Here is an 18,338-nt window from a genome sequence, read left to right as displayed (position 1 = left end):
ATATATATATATATATATATATATATATATATATATATATATATATATATATATATATATATATATATATATATATATATAAACAAACAATGTCTTCCATGAAATATTGCTGCAGTAATGTGGGATTGCTTTTTACCAAGAGCAGTGAAGCTGGGAAGTTGGTAGGACTATTAATGGAGTGAAGTACAGGTGACTTCAGGAAGAACATTGTTATATCATGGGGTGAGCGGGTCAGAAATGCAGCCAAAGCTACAGAAGGTTTCAGATATAAGCCTGTTTAATTGTTGTAAAGAATCAGTTGAAGTAAAGACATAAACTAAAGCAAGAATCCGTCAGGAGTTAAAATAGATTTTTTTTTTCTGTAAATAAATTCACATGTATTCACATGCTGTCATATGTGGACATTTATACTGTATATCTCTCCTGCAGATTTTTCTTCCTTTTGCACCTTCTTCTCCTCCTTTGACTATTTGAGCTGATGTAACAAGTACATTTCTCCACTGTGAGATCAATAAAAACAATCAATCAATTTTGTTTGTCTAACACATAAAATTCCACTAACAAACATTGTTGTGTCACGAAAAAGGAGGTCAAATTTAGGGTGCATGAATAATTTTCTGACACTCTGTAGCTTGATTTTTGAATTCTTACTTAAAGAAAGAACAACATAAGTGAAAAAAGGGAATAAACTGAAGTTATCCCCTTCTGATAAATAGTCAGATGACTCTTTGGTCATCGGTTGCATCAGAGATTGATAAAAAGCTGAGTACAGAGAACTTTGTTGCATGGTGTGGAAACAATCATTTCATCTTTTATGTGAACATAACAAGCTAATGATTGCAGGTTTCATGAGAAGCGTTAACAGGTCAAACGGGGATGTGAAGATTTTTGAGGTCAACTATCTCATTTTTTTATCTGAGGAGACTGGGGACGCAAAGAGGAAAGAGTTGATACAAAAAGGAGCAGCATGTTCTTTCTAATCAAGCTTAGGTCCTTCAGTGTTTTCAGCAAGATGCTACATCTATCTATCATCTGTTTGGGTCACAACATCTGAGCTAATATAGAGCACTACAGATCATTGTGCAAAGAAAGATTCCGCATAAAATAAACATTCATAAATAAACAGTCAATAAACAGTCATTTCTAAAGATATTCTTTATTAGACTGTCATATAACAACAGTGACTTCAGTTGGGCTTATTTAGAACCACAGTAGCACTGACTGCTACAGAAGTCATCATCCTCTCTGACAACTCTTTGAAAAAAACCTGTATGAGTTACCACATTATTAAATGTCCCTTTGGGATTATTAAAGTATATTTGTACGTTATTTGGTTTTAAATTCAGAACATGGCAAAAATACATTTTCAGCTTCATCTAAATCAAAAAAATAAATAACTTCTGACCATGTTTGAGTCATTTTATTTTATTTTCTCCAGATTGCTGTTAAAATCTTGACATATTTTGCTGTCCAGTGGTTATAACTAAAGCTAATTCTTTTAAAATTTTATGCATATACAACAAAAATGTTCATAAATTAAGAAGATGGAAAATGTTGTTAGATGTTTTGCAGACATTTATTATCAAAACCTGTTTTAGAGGATTTGGAGCTTCCATTACCGAGCCTTACGCAGCGCTCCGGCCGTACCCGCAGGCCGGATCACAGCACTTCAGGCTTTGGACATCTGGAAGAGGCACTTTGAAGAGGAAGGTGTAACAGAAGCCGAACAGTCAAGCCAGTATATCATCGCTCATCTGCTTGGAGCGAAAACAGTGCGTCACAGACCGCAGAAGTCATTCTTTTATCTCATATTCAATCTTTGCAAAAAGCTGTTTTCAAACTGATTCGCTCTTTTCCTGATCTATATCCAGATAGAAAGTGTCGAGCGGCAGAGGTTAACAGAGTTCCTTAGCAAAGAGAAAATGGAAGAGGTGTGGCAGCTCTGCAGCAGACGTCTGTCTAGGTGAGTATGTCTGTGTCTTAAAATCATATTTAATAGTTGTGTTTTTTTTTGTAGAAACCATTATACACTTATGTGCAGAATGCCGGTGCAGTATATCATTGAGGAGTGGGACTTCAGAGACCTAACGCTGAAGATGAGGCCTCCTGTTTTTATTCCTAGGCCTGAAACTGAGGTAATATTACTGATATGTGTATCATCAATATAGCTATGGAAATTCTAGCTATGTTTCCTTATAACACAACCAAACTGTAGCATTTAAAAAAAAGAAACAAATGTGGGGAATAATTGCCTTGTGAAATATTTTAAAGCAAAATGTATCATTTGGGGGGAAAAAAGAAGTCTCATATTCACACATGAATTTCTATTGATGTGATAGAAGTTCAAGCACTGCCCAATTCCTGGAAATGAAGTCAACTTCATGTCGTCTGTTCTTCCTTTGGAACAGGAGCTGGTTGAACTAGTGCTCACCGATCTAAAGAGCCGTTCTGCAGACACAGAGACACGGCAAACATGCTTGGAGGTTGGTTGCGGTTCTGGTGCCATTTCTCTCAGTCTGCTGAAGAGTCTGCCTCAGGTGAGCTTTGTGGTTACAATAAGAAATGTCTTTTGTTCCTCACGTTCCCTCCCATCGTGCATCGGATTGCATGTCATTCCTAGAGGCTGCTCGCTGCACACCGAAGAAAATAAAAAGTTATCTAGGGACTTTTTTTTCAGGAAACATAGGAACAGAAGTTATGAATCATTAGGAAATCCCTCTTATAGAGAGAAAGGCTGTTTGTTTCTGGGTTTTCATACTGCTTTCTCTCAGGTGCAGCAGTGGCAACATTTCCATCGGTCTACATGGCCTAAATAAAGCAAGTCAAAGGCCAGAGATTTACATATTTCTAGCAATGTCAAGGACAGTTCCCTGATTTTCATTTGTCGTCTCAGTGTGATTTTATAATGTAGCTGGCATGCATGGAAAGTTTCCTTGAACACTGCCCTGGCATATTAAATGCTCTATCAGTAAACTGATACTTGTAACTAAATATTCAGATCACAGCTCAGGGTTAAAAGTGCAACATTTGGTGCTGCCTCTCCTGCATGTTACCACTGAATCAAAAACTTTTTTTCCCTCTGTGGTTTATGTGCTTAGGTGTATTTACAACAACCTTATTTAAAAACAGGAACTAAATACAGATCTATTAAATAATTAAGACCTTGATAGGCTGTTTTGGTAACACTACAAAAAAAAAAGACAAGTGCATATTTGACAAAAAAAACTGAAGTGAAGAATTAGAGGAGTTCCTGTAAAAAGAAATGTAATATGTTAAAAAGATAATCTGTGAGGTATGTAGCTGTACTATACAATGTGGTAATGTATTTAAAGCAGACCTCTTAGAAATTCTACAGGAAAATGTTCATATTTAGAGCAGTCCTGTCTAATAAAACAAACAGGAAAGATAATTATTGCATAAAATATTTATAAAGCAGGAACAGCAAGTTTTTTTTTTTGTTTTACTAGAAAGAGAACAACAACAATCGTAGACTGTTTTCATTGCTGCAGCCACAACAACATAGAGCTCTGATCAGCTGTTTTCCTTTGTTCTCAGTCATGTACAGGGTAACAAGCACTGCTAACTCTGAAGCTCGATTATAGAAAAAAAACAAACAGCTGTATAAACTTCAAGGCCAGATTATTCTAGCTTTATCATAAAATACTAATATACCACTGTATAAAAAGGCTTCCATAAGCCACAATAGAGTTTAATCATCATAACCAGAGAAAATAATCATTTTTAATGTTTTTACTTTAGTATAGTATCTAGACCAGGCATCCCCAAAGTCGGTCCTCGAGGGCCGCTGTCCTGCAAAAGCCTGTTAATCAATTATCAATGTAAATCAGCTGTGCTGGAGCAGAGAAACCTCTAAAACCTGCAGGATGGTGGCCCTCGAGGACCGACTTTGGGGATGCCTGATCTAGACTAACACAGACACATGTGACTGTTATTGCAGCTAGCTCCTGTTAATGTAAGCTTATTCTTACCACATTAATTCTATACAAACACCCAGTGCTAATTATAAAAAAGGCCTCCAGCAAACTGGATAAGAAATAATATAATAGTCAATGAATGACTCATATCATATTCTAAACAGTTTCTGACACGTTGGATTAGTTTGTTGACCTAAACACATTCAATCTAACCATTTGTAAGTGGAAGACTGATAAATGAGTTCAGCAGTGCTGAGACTCTCGAAGGACAGGTTAGGATGCCGGATTATTCTTCCTCACATTCCACCTCCTTGTTAAAACCTGTCGGATTAGTTGGGTGTGTTTTTGTGGTGCAAAGGTAAAAGCTCATGTCTGCTTTTCCCTTGAGCTGTGACTGCACACAGTATGATAGCTCACATCTCTCCTGCTCCCCTTTCTCTGATTTGTTCAGCTTTTAACAAACTAACCCCAGCTTCTGCACTTTTCAGGGACTTTCATGAGTAAATCAAATGTCTTATTTCATCAGGTGTATCCATAAGTTCTACAATGATGGAAAATACAGATGCATGTTTGTAGAATGAAAAAAAATCTGTGTATCTCTTTATATTATATGGAGGGAAAAAAGACGTTTTTCTTTTGTATTTTGTAAAAGAAATTGGGTTCTTGGAGAGTAGTATAGAGAAAGGGGCTTATGAGGAACCCTTCCTGGAAACAGAATGTTTTTTAACACTGTGTTTGTTTCTCCTTCACTAGCTCGAAGCCTTTGCTTTGGATCGAAGCCAGGATGCGGTTGATTTAAGCCGAGAGAATGCGTTGAGGTAATTTCGCCATAGCACACAGAAAGCATACTGTGACTCTCCAAGTGCTCTGAGTTTACTCTTTCTATGTTTTTTTTTAGTTTTGTTTTATTCTTATGTTATAAGCATCATTTGCTCAGAATAGTTTCTTGTTTAGGTTGGGACTTCAAGACAGACTGAGGGTCTATCATATGGATGTAATAAAAGGTAAAAAAATAAAAAACTGCAGTTTTTTTCTATATAACCTCAGTTATAAGTTTTGCTTTGTTTTTTTCCAAGACGCAGAAAGGATCCTTGGTCTGTTTAGCTCCGTTTCAGCTTTGGTCAGTAACCCACCGTACCTGTTTTCAGAGGATATGGCATCGCTGGAGCCGGAAATCTTTAGGTGATGAAAAACCTGCAAATAATTAATTACAAGCAGGAGTTTATGATTGCCAGGGGAGTGGCGGCCTAGTGGTTAGGGCATAGAGCATGGAATCTAGTGTTTCTGATTACAAGCCCCGATTTCTCCATTGATGTGAGATCAATGAAGTTAAATTATTTTTAGCATTGGTGGATCAGTGGTAGAATTCTCGCTCCTCGATTTTTGGCCAGTGCAGCATAGAGGTTGCATCTTAGTGGGCGGGACAGCATAGTGGTTAAGGCATAGAGCTTGGAATCCTGAGGTTGTGATTTCGTGCCCCACTCCCACAGACTGCCACTCTGTCTCTCTGAGCACGACCCTTAACCCCACACTGCTCCCCGAGCACCTCACAATGGCAGCCTCAAGGAGATGGGTTAAATGCAGAGAGTTCTTTTCGTTGCTCTGTATTTGTGACAGTGTAATAACAGTAAATAAAATTTAAAAACGCTGGAGTCTGCAAATGTTTAATTCAAGCTCCCTACAGGTTCAATCTACTTTTAGGAAGCTTTCACTGTTTATGTCTTAGAAAAGACATAACTGCTATCTGAATTCATGCAGACTTATAAGAACCAGTACAGTTGAGTTCAAATGGTTGTGTTTTACAGCGCGGAGTCTGAATAACCAACTAATTACTTTATAAATAGCATTTTATGGAGTGCATTTATATGCTAGTGAAGATGTCAACACATCAGATTTATTCCTACAACTGTTTTTTTTAACTAGGAGCCAAAACCATGCTGACTGCAACTGTTGAGAGGGCAGTTTTATTCTTTATAATTTATTAGCAGATTACCTTCTAGTGTGAAAAACAAACTCTCAAAAAGGATGAAATTAGCCTTTTTATTTTCACTGTCTGGATGAGTTTGTGAAATATAAAATTACTAAAAAATATTTGAGTTGGCAGACATATTTTTAGAAGATAAAGACAATGTGCATTTCTAAAAACAAAGTAGATGTTAGATTGATAGAATTTTAGTTTGAACTTTGATTTGCCACATTGGACCTTAAGTTGAAGAATGCATCTTATCAGTGTTTTGAGTTTCCAATTCACCATGTGCAAATACAAACAGCCATTTTACAGCGTTTTGAGGTGCTTGACAGTTATAACGGTTTTAATTTGGGCCTTAATTTAATAACTTGTCCTTGATCTAATGTCAAACTGCAAATAATTGAAACTGAGCTGCTTTCTTTTTTTTTTTTTTAGCTTTTTACAAAACTGATGAAAAAAACTGGATCATAACATCTGACTTGAGAGACCAACTATTTTACATCTTGAATTGTTTGCAGGGTTGCGGAGACCTTTTTTTTTAGAAATCTTTTTTTTTTCCCCTTACCATTCTTTATAAAGGCTAGGTTTGCAGAGAGCATAGCTTCTAAAGGCTGCGCTGGATTTTATCAAGGGATGCAAAAGCACAGCAGTTTTAGGATCGTTCTCGTATTTGTACCACTTTGCAAATACGCCCCTTTTTTAGTTGGTTTACTCAATAAAATCCAGATGAATTTATTGTTTATTGTTAATTATTACGTTTGTTTTGGTAAGGCATTAAAATGTCCAATTATTCTACTGAATTAGTCCAGATGGCTAAAAAAAACAATGAGGTGGTCTTTTACGAGACCCGTCCACATTTTATACCGTATAAAATGTTACAGTTCATATATAAAAAACTGGATTGTTGTTGTTTTTTTTTAAGCAAACTGCAAATAAATAAATAAACAAATGGAAATACTGATATTTCAATTTTGCTAGACTGAACAGAGTTAAGCCCAAAGCCATTTTTACCCTGGGCAGATTTAAATTTACCAAAGAGGTTTGTAACTGATAGAACATTAGAAAGCTGTGTTTTTTTGTTTTTTTAATATTGTTTCAATGGATCAAACCGTTCATCCTCTGGTATTTTGACAATTTGTTTTGGAGAATGAGCTCCAAGTGTTAAAAAGGTTAGAAGGTCTCCTTGACATCAATCCCTCCCCAGCTTCTTTATGAGATAAAGGTCATCGTTCTGAGTCACTCCAAAATATTAATACTACCATTTGATAATATAAGATTGCTTTTAATTTCTTCCTGCCAGGGGTTTCAATAAAGGCTGTGCCAAAGAAAAATGTTTTAGATTTAGTTTTTTGTGGTATTGCACTCAATATTTTTTATTTTATTGCACTCTGAGGTTGGATTCAATGTTTTTAAAGATTGTAATTTTGATTTATTCTAATTTGTAGGTTTGAGGACCATGCTGCTTTAGATGGGGGTGAAAATGGACTAACTGTGATCAGACAGATCCTGACTCTGGCCTCAGACTTTCTGTTGAACAGTGGGTAAGGCAGCCTACTGTGACTCCACACACACACCTGGGTTTAATTCCTAATGGCACCTTGACGCAGACACAGCCCTCTGTGAAAAACACACGTATCATGTTGCATATTTAACAAGCTTTTCTGCAAGGCTTCCCTTGAATACAGTTCCAGCCCATATGCCGCCTCATCTCAAGGTTAATCCCGTTGTGCTAATTTTGAGCCTTTGTCATGTCCTTCTTCCCTGGATAAACAACAGGCGTGTTTACCTGGAGGTGGACCCCAGACACCCCCCGCTGATTCAGCGTTGGGTGGAGGAGAACGTGGAGGGGCTGCAGTACGTGGAAACACAAAACGACATCAGCGGCAGGTCTGTGCTGAAAACCTCTTATTCAATCTGTTTTAGTGAAGACGAAAGCACCCACGGCACGTTGTGTTATCTATTTCTTTGTATCTGGTTTGTTTTGGCTCCTCAGGCCGAGATTCTGCATCCTCCAGAAAGCAGTCACATAAGGACCTCGAGGTGGATCAGGATTGAGAAACCCAGATCCTATTACGCTGGCTTTAGCTCAGGTCGCCCCGGCTCGCCTCCCCCCACCTGATCCCACCTTCCTTAAAAAAAAAAAAAAACAGAACATTTCGCACAAATAGTTTCCATATCAGTGCTGCACTTTTAACCTGTCGACAGTTGGCAGTCACGCCCCAGCTTCACAATAAAGAATTTGTGTGGAACAGCACAAAAGCAGGCTCAGAGCTGAAGGTAATTACCAAAAGCTTTTCTTAGAACGCTCCCTCTCAGAATCTGCCTCACTCCTCCCAGGAAGCGTTCAGTAGTTCTGTGAATCCGCTGATGAACGGTCCTCCCCTTTCGCTCGCCCACCCCGCTGACTCAGATGCTGGCCATATGCATTGTTGAGCAAAAAGCTCACAACACGGCCGTCGCTATTTTTCTACCCCCCCCCCCTTCGTCACACAATCTGTTTCTCTCTTGCTGAAATAAAGCTCAAAGGCCACACAAAGCCTTTGTGTTTCAAATGTGATTTATGGGTGAAAATATTTCGCAACGAGTGTCACAAGAGCAGTCAGCATGTGTTTGTTAGCAATGATGAGCTGTTGTTTTTGACCCTGTGAATAATGACCGCCTTCTAAGCAGCACAGACGATGCAAGTTCCAGTTTTAATAGAAAAAAATGTACACATGTAAAAAGTACAAAATTGCTCTGCTGATAAAAATAAAATGGCATTAAAGGTGTCTCATTGAGATCAGTGTCATTTCTTACGAACAGTATGTACATCCTGAAGCAGTGACAAAATCCACATCCATATTACTGGGGATTAACGCACTGTCCTTATGTGGGGTGTTCTGGTCCCTCCCACCTTCTCCACAAGCTCAGTCCTTAAAGGGTTTAAATCTGAAACCAGACATGCGAGTCTTCAATGAAATTAATCAGAAACATTTCAGTGACTGGCCTCCACAGGCACAAATTACCAGTTAGACTGTCTTTTTTTCTTCCTTTAGAACGTCAGGGGTCTGTTTAACACCCCCTTCCTATTTCTCCTCATACCTTAAAGGGATAGTCCTGTACGTAACGCAACAGAGGCTTTGGGAGTGGCAGCTGCTCGGCGCAGTCGGTGTGTCTGTTGATGACAAGGCGTGTGAGGTGCTGCAAAGATGGGAGGCTCTGGGGTTTGTACACGGCCTGCTTCAGTTTCAGTACTATAGACGTCTCCTGAGGGGAGAGCTCGGTGGGTTTTGCTGGGGCTGCCTGCTCCTCCACCTTCCTCTCCTCTGCTTTCCTCTCTGCGCCCATGTAGTGCTGCACCAGACTGGGAACGTTGGGAAAAGACGAGAGACTGGCCCGAGCCCCGGAGCTGGAGTCCAAGAGAAACTTGGCGCCACTGTACTGGATCCGTATGCTTGTGGGTCCCCGCGCCGTCCTAACCGATAGGGTCAGCATGAACAGAGGGTGGCTGCTGTCTCGTACCAAGAAGGCTCCCTCTGGGGCTTCCTGAAGGGCAGCGTGGGCCTGAGCCGCAGTTATGGCTCCCCAGTACCATCCTGCATACACACATTGTAAATGTTACTCATGGAGAACATGATTACTTTGATCAAATCTAGATGAAAAACTGAAGAGAATTTATTAAACTGCCTATTTTCAAAAGGTATTTTCTTATTTGGTGGACATTTTTACTGATTTTAGCACGTTTTTACTACACTGCACAATAGTTTTTTAAATAAAATTGCACACATTAAACGAGTACTCATGTATTAATAATTACCATTTAACCCAATGCACAGCTTCACACAATATATTAAAACTCAGCTCGCCCAAAATAAAATGAAGGAAAAAATGTTGCAGATATTAAAAGAAAAAAACACAAACAATTCACCTGAATTTTCTAGATAGCAAAAGTTGCTGGCAATTGCCCGTAAGTCTTTGGTGGGATCCCATTTTGGAGGTGCACTCTGAAAGCATGGGGCAGGGGTTGTTGTACCCTCCCGCATGCCCCACGGGGCTGGAGTGGATGGAGGAGCAGGAAGAAGAGTCCTGGGACTGGGGAGAGAAGAAAAATGGTTAAAATAATAATAATTAAAAAAAACACTGTAATTTAGATCTATTATTAATAAATGAATTGTTAGTATTTCAAGTTTTTATTAAAAGACACAGTTATTTTTTCTTTTTTCCCCCCAGATAATACTGGGTTTTTGGGAATAGGTCGTAGGAAAAAAATGTATTATTTTTATATATATATATATACACATATACATACATATGTGTGTGTGTGTGCGATGGAAATTGAAGTCGATCAGTATTTTCTAGAGAGACATTCTTCCTATTTATTTGTTTCACTTTGCCTTTAAAATAAACTTAATACTAAGTTTAACTCGTAAATGTTTTACTGCGGACAAACAGGGTAAATACGCGCTCAGATGTGAAAACAAAGAAAAGTCTACTCACCCTCGTTCACAAAGAATCATGCTATAAAATCCTCTGGAATAAAAAAGCTTATGTCCTTTTTCTCTTCAGGAAATTAACGCACTCGCTTCGTGTTCAGGTAGAGCTGTAATTTTTTTCTTTCTTTCTAAAAGAACTAATCAAACCTGTCGTATCGGTTTAACATGAAGAAGGTAGACTGGGAGCGAATCACGAAGCCAAACAGAATATGTTGCTGTCAGTAAAAAGCCACTTCGAGGTGCGCAGAGGAGCAGGTTAAAGAAACAAAACCGACTTTTGCAACAAAAACGAAAAACTAATAATAAAAGGTCAGATGAGCAGCAGCAGCAGCGCTCCGGAGTGTGTTGTCGCCAGAATGAGAACTGAAGGACAAATGACTAAAGGCTTGGCTTTTAAAATTTACCGTTTCCTAGAAGTCGATTCTGAGAACTACTCACTGCGCCGGCGGTTCTGACGTCACAGCGGATGCGCCGCCTGCCGCTCCTGCCGCCGCCCCCCTGCGCGTTACAACACATCCCAATGATTGACACTTAAATCGTCCGCGCGGCGTTTCTTCTCTCCTCTCGCCCCTCCTCCCAGCCTGTCGCGCGCGCCGCACTGCTCTCCGTCCATCTTCGCTGAAAACGGCGCGCGGTCGCTCCCAGGAACCACGCGGCAGTTTCTGCCTACTGGCTTTCCAGGAATAATTGCAGGCCCTGGCTCCGCCCCGCCGGGCGGCCCTGACAGAGCCCTCATTCTGGGAATTCACCGCCTCGACATTAAAGATAATAGGAATGCGCACAGGCTATTTCCAGTTATATAGATTTCCCTCGATCCTGTTTGGAAAAATACGGCTGGAGCTTTTCGTGGAGCTTCAGATTAATTACATTCGCGAAAATAGGTTGTTGTTGTTGTAACGATAGTCTGGGAAAAAATGGCATTATTCTACTGTTAGGCCGAGGAAATTTCTGTTAAGCACTTATATGTACCACTATGCGTGGCACATATAACTTGTTTTTTTTTAATCGGGTTGTCGTTTACATATTAACACTTGTGATCAATTCCTGGAATAATTTAAGACCACTTAAAAGGATTCATCTGATTATTTTATCTTTACTTTCCTAGGTAATCTAGGATACTCATGGCTTGAGCTGTTTATTTTATTTTCTACTGTAGATATCTTCTATATTTTACACTATATCAAGCTTTATAGATCTGTTCTGGTTTCTCTATTCCTCGGCCTGTTTATTAAGTAGGCTACTCCACAGCAGATATTTACTTATTTTTCACTCTAAAAAAAATAAAAACCAAAAAAAGACAAGTTGGTCCAATAAGGATATTTTCATGTATTTTTTAATTTATTGTTGTAAATCTGAGGGATGTCCTACTACAATCAAAATATCTGAGTTGATTAGAAATTATAAACCATCTCTTCCATGTATTAATGCAATGTAGCTGTGTCTAAAAAAAAAAAAAAACAATATCAGAATCAAAGCCATGTTCCTAAAATAAAAAAGTCTCCTGACCCCAGTGAGGGGAATCTTAACCTCGTCCCAGGAATTTTGGAATGAGCGTGTTTCTAAGAAGTCTTGTGGACTTTATCTATCCCTACTGGATGTCGCTGAGCAAATATTTTTTTGTGGCTCACAATGGAAAAAACAAGAACAAAAAAACACTTACATTTGGGGGTAATGTACAGACCCCCTGAAAAAAAAAGTAAAATAAGGAATGTGGTGGGGTTGATATGAAATCAGCTCCACATGAACATTATTTTTTTTTTTTTTATCATGGATTTCATTATGTTTGCATCAGCTTAATAATATCTCTTTGAGTGAGTACTCTTAAGCAAACAGTTTTACTCACAGGACAATGATGCCCTCAAGCATGAGATAAGCAGATGGAGTGCCTTTGCACTTTAGGTTCAGTCAGGACATTTTAGGATTGTTTTATCTGCATGTTTGCATAGAGCTTCCTGCATGTGGACAGTCTTTATTTTCATTATTGAAACAAGTTTCTAGAAAGTCAGCAGGCTGCAAAACACAGCTCATAAAAATGCTCCTCCGTATCAAACTGTCTGCCTGTTAGCAAAAATATTTAATGTCCTTTTCCAGGAAGGCTTGAAGAATCTGGCTCCAGTTATTGAAATGTCAACATCTGCAGGTTTTATTGTGTCCCCTCTTGAATCATGTTAAAGCAGCAGGCAATGATTATTAACTAATTATTTCTGCTTCAGTTTGGACCAGAAGAAAACCGTGTGGCTTATATGGAAATGCATAGAAGAAAACCTAAGATTGATCTTTTTCTATAAAAATATATTCAGTTGCTCCATGTTAAGTGGATATTCCTGTTTATATTAGAATGTGTGTTTACTCTCATGCTCTACAAGAGGATTAATGAAATATGTATCCAAATATCAGTTTCCCTGAAGATGTGTGCATTGTATAGATAAATTAACAAAATTATAGAGATTATACAAAATCATTGGGAGGTCTAACGGTTGATGTATGCCAGGCAGTCAATGACAAGCTATATAAGTAAGCAACAAACTATCTATGCTGAAATAGTTGTCTGTTTATTACCACATTAATGGAAAGTTGTGTGGAAGGTAAAAGTATTTAGATGACACATAGAATTACACAGGTTACATGTAGCTTTGAGGGGATTAAAGCCTGTTAAAACTAATACAAGATTCAGTATTTGAATTGAAATTTAATTCCTCAAATGAATGACTTTTTTAATTATATTCAGTTTATTCAAATGTTCTAGGTGTGTGAGGACATTCCTGAACAGGAGTTTATGACTTAAACTAAGGGTTTATATTAGGAGAACTGAGATACTTTATTGTAGTTCATCTTAAAGTGACAAAAAGCTAAAGTGCATGCACCTTTTTTTTTGTCTAACATGTCTCCTAACTCTGAAAACTTTTCTTTTGGTCAGCTTCACAAGATCGAAGCCTGTTCAAACATGGTCTCAAAGTATTCTGAGAATACAAAATAAAAAACATCAACACTGTTGCACAAAAACCTTGCATATGTAATATTTTTAAAAACTCCAAACATTTCTTGTTCTGCTGTGTACACAGCCAACTTTCCATAAATTCTGACTCACTGGTTACTTTCCACTTCACACCACTAGACAATTGTTGGTTGTTAATTGCAATGCAACACCGCACAAAACCCAAGGCCGTGCTCTGGAGTTGAACATGTCTAACTTTTCTCGTGTAAACACCCTCCCTTTACCAAGAACTCTCTGAGAACCGGCTGGTGTTGGGATACAGTGAATAACAGTTGTCCTCCCTCGGTGTTACAGAAAAAAAAAAATAAATTAAGGAAATTCTGAGAAAATTGTTCTGTCCTCAGAATGATCTGCAGAAATTCATCCTTTGTGAGTTTTAAGAGAAATCTTCGTCCATCTGCATGTATTTAATCAAGTAGGATTGGCCCTGGATTTAGCCGCCTAAGTAGAGCTTTTAGCAGCTAGACAAGTGTCTGTTTCTGATTGCCAGCAAAGTGTGGAGATTTAATTCAAAGAATATATCAAATTAATTTTTTAACAACTTTGCTTAAAAACTCTGTTCTGCACAATGAAGATGAAATGTTTTCAGATGCAGTCTGAACCTTAAAGCTGAAACCATAGTAATGTTTTTTTTCTTCTAATTTAAAGTGTTATTTTCACAGTATAAAATGACAATAGGTTTATACTGTGTATTTCACAGTATAAACCTAGTTTAATCTAATCTAATCTATATCTCACCAGGTGGGATAGATTAGTCCATGTCCTTTTAGAGTTCATATTATTAACACAATTCGTTTCCCAAACATGTAAAAGTTTTCTAAACCAGCTAAAACTTTAGATCTACAATCATTTTTCCATGAAAAAATGGCAGTTGGGAAAGTGCCAGTTAATATTGGCTTAGGAAAGAAAAAACATTTTTAATGAGCCACCTTAATATATGAAAGATCCATGCAGTTTATCTTTATAGCCTTTTTACGCAACGAGACCATTCAAAGAGCTTTACATGATGAAAACATAAGTACATTACAGTGGCATAATAAAGAAAAGACATGTGGAACTACAGACTTAAATTGATAATGTAATAATATGTAATAATATGACATTCAAATGCAACTTTGATTCAAAAGTGCTCAGGATATCCATACTTTTGCAGTTTTCTGGGGGTTTGTTCCAGATTAGTGGAGCATAAAAACTAAAAGTTGCTTCTCCGTTATTGGTTCTGGGTAGTAGAGTTGAAGGAGAAGCCATTCATTGATTTACAGGAATATCTTAAGGTCTATTCTCTTAGAGGGGAGGGAGCCAGTGTAAAGATTTTAGCACTGGGGTGATATGCTTCACTTTCTTAGTTTAAATGAGGGTGCAGGCAGCAGCAGTTTGACTTTTTTTTTAGGCAGACCTGTAAAAACACTGTAACAATAAGAATTTACTCAGCAGTTGGCTCAGTAAACTTTAAGGGCATTAAGACAAATTAGTTAATGTAAAAAAATTAATTTTTTTTTGGTATCATTAATTTTTTTGATACCCATTTTCAGACCTTGTTATGTCACAGCCATAAACCCCTGTGACCTGAACTGGAATTTATTTAATTGGACAACTAAAAGTAGTGAATCATGCTGAGTGGAAGTGAAATTAGGGGTTTTAAAAACAAAAAAAATTAGATGAGTAAATAAAATATGAAGCGTGAGGTACATCTATTCTGCTTTGTAAAATCACCTTTAGCTTCAACTACGGCTGGAGGTATTTTGGGTCCATTTTCAGTTTTAACAAAGCTTAAAGGTATAGTGGAGGATGTTCGTTTTACTGAGTGGATCATTAACATAAGTGGTCCTCCTAATTGTCAATCATTCTGGTCATATGTTTACGTAGGGCTGCCCTACATGCTCATCCCCTTTTTCACTTAACAGTAGTGAGTCTTACATAGTGGGGACATTGCCAATCTAGTTTTGGAAAGTAAGCCTGTATGAGCGCTGCAACTTTTAAACAGAGCGTCCACAAGGAGAAATGGGCTAGTTCATGCTCTTGCACGCTTTTATAGGCGTTTCCTCTCGGGAGCGGGTACAGGGTTGTGCATGTGCTTTTTTTTTTAAAGTGGAGAGGGTGGGTTTTTTCAATCCTTTAAGCTTAGAGTGAGATTGTTTGAGATTATCCACTTTTCATCTCTTGCCTCTAATTTTGTAGCTCTGACTTCGTTTTTGGTCGATGTCCTGCTGGAAGGTGAACCTCCGCCCCGGTCTCACATCTTTTGATGCCTTTTACTATTTCTTTTTTCAAAGCATTGCATTTTATTTTGCTCCTTTTATTTTGCTGACTAACAATAAACAACTTATGTGAATTACTAAAGAAAAACATTTCCACAGCATGATGGTGCTGCTACCATGTCTCACCATGAGCACAGTGTGTTTAGGATGTTTTTTGCAGTTTGTTGGTTTCTTCCTGATCTCTCTGCTAAATTTTTTGTTTTTCACTGTGATGTTTGCCATCTCGTATAAGCTAACAAACCTTCACAGAATGGCTAGTTCTGTACAAAAATAAAATTCCAGATGTATGCTCTATTTACCAATTAGTTTGTTCACCTGAGTTCTATTTAGGAATATCCAAATAATACAAAAGGAAAACATATAGACGGGTAACAATTCATCCCTTCCCTACTACACTGCAATCATTCACTACCTTGTGTTGTTACATCTCTAAAAAACACTAATTTTTGTTGTTGTTGTAATATGACAATCTGTGAAAAATCTAAACAATGTTGAACATTCATATGAAAATAGCCAGTTAAAGGAAAATGAATGCATAAGGTAAACAGCACAATGACCACTCAGACTTTCAGAAAGCCTACAGAAATATTTTTATAAGACAGCTGTTTACTGTTTATAAAGACTGTTTACTGTACTCTATTTTATATTTAACCCTCTTAGGCTGTGCAGTACCTTTAATATAACTACATGCTTACTCTTTAGGCTAGCAATAACAACCCTGTACTTTCTGAAAAATAATTTCTTTACTAAAAGCAGGCACTAAAATGAAAAATGTCCTTTCATCCTTCAGGATCATCGGCTTTAGACGCTTCAGGGGGTTTCTCACTCGAGTGAAGAGTTTCTTCGCTCCTCAAACACTGAGTTATAGCTTAATGGACATCACCTTGTTTCTCTTTAAGATAAATGTTGTATATTCCAACTTTCCTGTCTATTATTCAAAGGGGGAAAAACTGTGATTCAGAGAACAGATGGACTCACCTGTCAGCACCAAATCCAGGGTATCTGCAACATTTACTCTCCAACATCAAAGTTAAAATGATAAATAATATTCTATGTTGATATCTTAAAATGCATTTTTTTTTTCCCTAAAACCCCTAACACACTTTCATGCAACTAAAATAAAATAAAACTAATATAATGACTCTACAATCCTGCCTCCAGTGGTGTGAAGCTCTTTAAAATGTAACCCTAAAAACTGGGATCTGTAAGGATCTGTAGATCTGTTCATAAATATTAATAGAAGTTGGTGTTCTAACAGAATAATACTGCAATCACCATGTTTAACCACAAGAATTCAGTTTTACAGTTTTTTTTTTGCTGACCAAAGGTGGCCTCTTCCTTCTCCCACCTGAGCTGTAGATCATCTCACCCCTACGGTCAACTTGGTTGCTTCCAAGATAAATTATTTCTCCAGTTTGGGTGAGCAGCCATGTTTTGATATGTTTACACTTCTGCTGCTGTGTTTCCATTTTTCAGATGATGGGTTTATCGCTTTTCTGTGAAATGTTTAAAATCTAGGGACCATGTAATATACACCAGGGGTCTGCAAGCTGCAGCTCCTTGGACCCTCTACAATAATGTCTCTTTATAGTGGCTAAAAACCATAAAGGGCCTTCTAATGGTTTTGAATATAGTATATTAAATGTGTTCTTTCAAGCTCACCTGTTTCAAAGGAACATTAGAATTTAAATTTCCCTGCAAAATGGCATTAAGGAATCATAAATATGTTTTTTATATATTTTTTTTTTCTTTCATTGGCTTGGAAAGTATGTGTTTTTATTATGAAATTATTGAACAAAATACAAAATCAATGCTTACTCTTTATGTAACTTTCATGTTTAATCTGTATTTTAAAACCTAAAAATGCAAATAAATTGTTTGCTCCTTAAAATGGCAACAGATTTTCAATTGCAGATATAAGTAAAAAAAAAAATTTGTTTATTTTCAGCTTTATTTGCTTACTTTTTATTTGGCTGGGCTTGGGGGGTAAAACGGCTCTTAGAATTAGAAAGGTTGCAGACTGAGTCCTAGACCTTTAAATTCAACACTAAATCTGTGTAAATGTGCAGCCTTAACATGAAAACTGTGGAAATGGTTCAGATGGTATCAAGACTTTACTCTAGGCTCTGGATGTGCATCACCCTTCAATTTGTCTGTCAGCTTTCTGTTGAGAAATGAAAGTGCTTAACAGCTGAAATCCTGTTTATAACAGTTTTCATTGCACAATTCAACAAATATTTTCAGTATTCGGTGTGGGCTGTAGAAAGCCTGAGTTTACTTTATTACTGCACAACAAAATGTGCAGCATGTGTCTGAAATAAAGCGGGCCTTCCTGGAAAGCAGGTCTGCTCTGACAAGCAGCATTATTGTTACTCAGGGTCTTATATTTATTTAGCTTTGGATGTATCATCAGTCAGGATCCAAGAAGAAAAGGGATTACTCATGCTCTGTCAGACGCTGGCTGTTATTATCTGTGAAGGCAGACAGTCGCTCTTCTCTTTGACTTGGATGTTTGAATTCATGCTTTCCAGGAAGAATGTTTAATTTTTTATGTGACAGACCACTGAATGGTTTTCAGAACTGGCTTTCAGAAGTTGTCCAAACCTTGTAATGTACTTTCAGTAGCATTTTATTTCACATTTTTTGCCTGCTCTCTCATGGTCAACCTTCAAACATTGTTTATCTCTCCTCCCAAGAGTACGGAGAAAA

General features: G+C 37.6%; 2 protein-coding genes across 2 annotated transcripts in view; one reads left to right on the top strand and one right to left on the bottom strand.

The window, feature by feature from the left end:
- The window catches only part of hemk1 (HemK methyltransferase family member 1), an 8,849-nt gene extending 806 nt beyond the window's left edge, over positions 1-8,043 (top strand). The window contains exons 2-11 of the mRNA XM_015382084.1: positions 1,599-1,772; positions 1,872-1,963; positions 2,042-2,135; positions 2,409-2,537; positions 4,689-4,753; positions 4,890-4,939; positions 5,012-5,117; positions 7,350-7,445; positions 7,681-7,791; positions 7,898-8,043. Of these exons, the coding sequence (XP_015237570.1) occupies positions 1,599-1,772; positions 1,872-1,963; positions 2,042-2,135; positions 2,409-2,537; positions 4,689-4,753; positions 4,890-4,939; positions 5,012-5,117; positions 7,350-7,445; positions 7,681-7,791; positions 7,898-7,934 (954 nt within the window). The 3' untranslated portion in view covers positions 7,935-8,043. The remainder of the gene's footprint in view (positions 1-1,598; positions 1,773-1,871; positions 1,964-2,041; positions 2,136-2,408; positions 2,538-4,688; positions 4,754-4,889; positions 4,940-5,011; positions 5,118-7,349; positions 7,446-7,680; positions 7,792-7,897) is intronic.
- Positions 8,044-8,578: 535 nt separating this feature from the next.
- On the bottom strand, positions 8,579-10,834 carry cish (cytokine inducible SH2-containing protein). The gene is made up of 3 exons (XM_015382085.1): positions 10,381-10,834; positions 9,812-9,975; positions 8,579-9,479 (listed from the first exon to the last, which is right to left on the bottom strand). The coding sequence occupies exons 1-3, from the start codon at positions 10,398-10,400 to the stop codon at positions 8,980-8,982; spliced, it is 684 nt and encodes a 227-aa protein (XP_015237571.1). The 5' UTR covers positions 10,401-10,834; the 3' UTR covers positions 8,579-8,979.
- Between the last annotated feature and the right edge of the window lie 7,504 nt (positions 10,835-18,338).

The sequence above is a fragment of the Cyprinodon variegatus genome, unplaced genomic scaffold (genome assembly GCF_000732505.1).
Source record: "Cyprinodon variegatus isolate N-32 unplaced genomic scaffold, C_variegatus-1.0 Scaffold248, whole genome shotgun sequence".
NCBI classification, from domain to species: Eukaryota; Metazoa; Chordata; class Actinopteri; order Cyprinodontiformes; family Cyprinodontidae; genus Cyprinodon; species Cyprinodon variegatus.
This window is presented reverse-complemented; position numbering and strand designations above follow the sequence as displayed.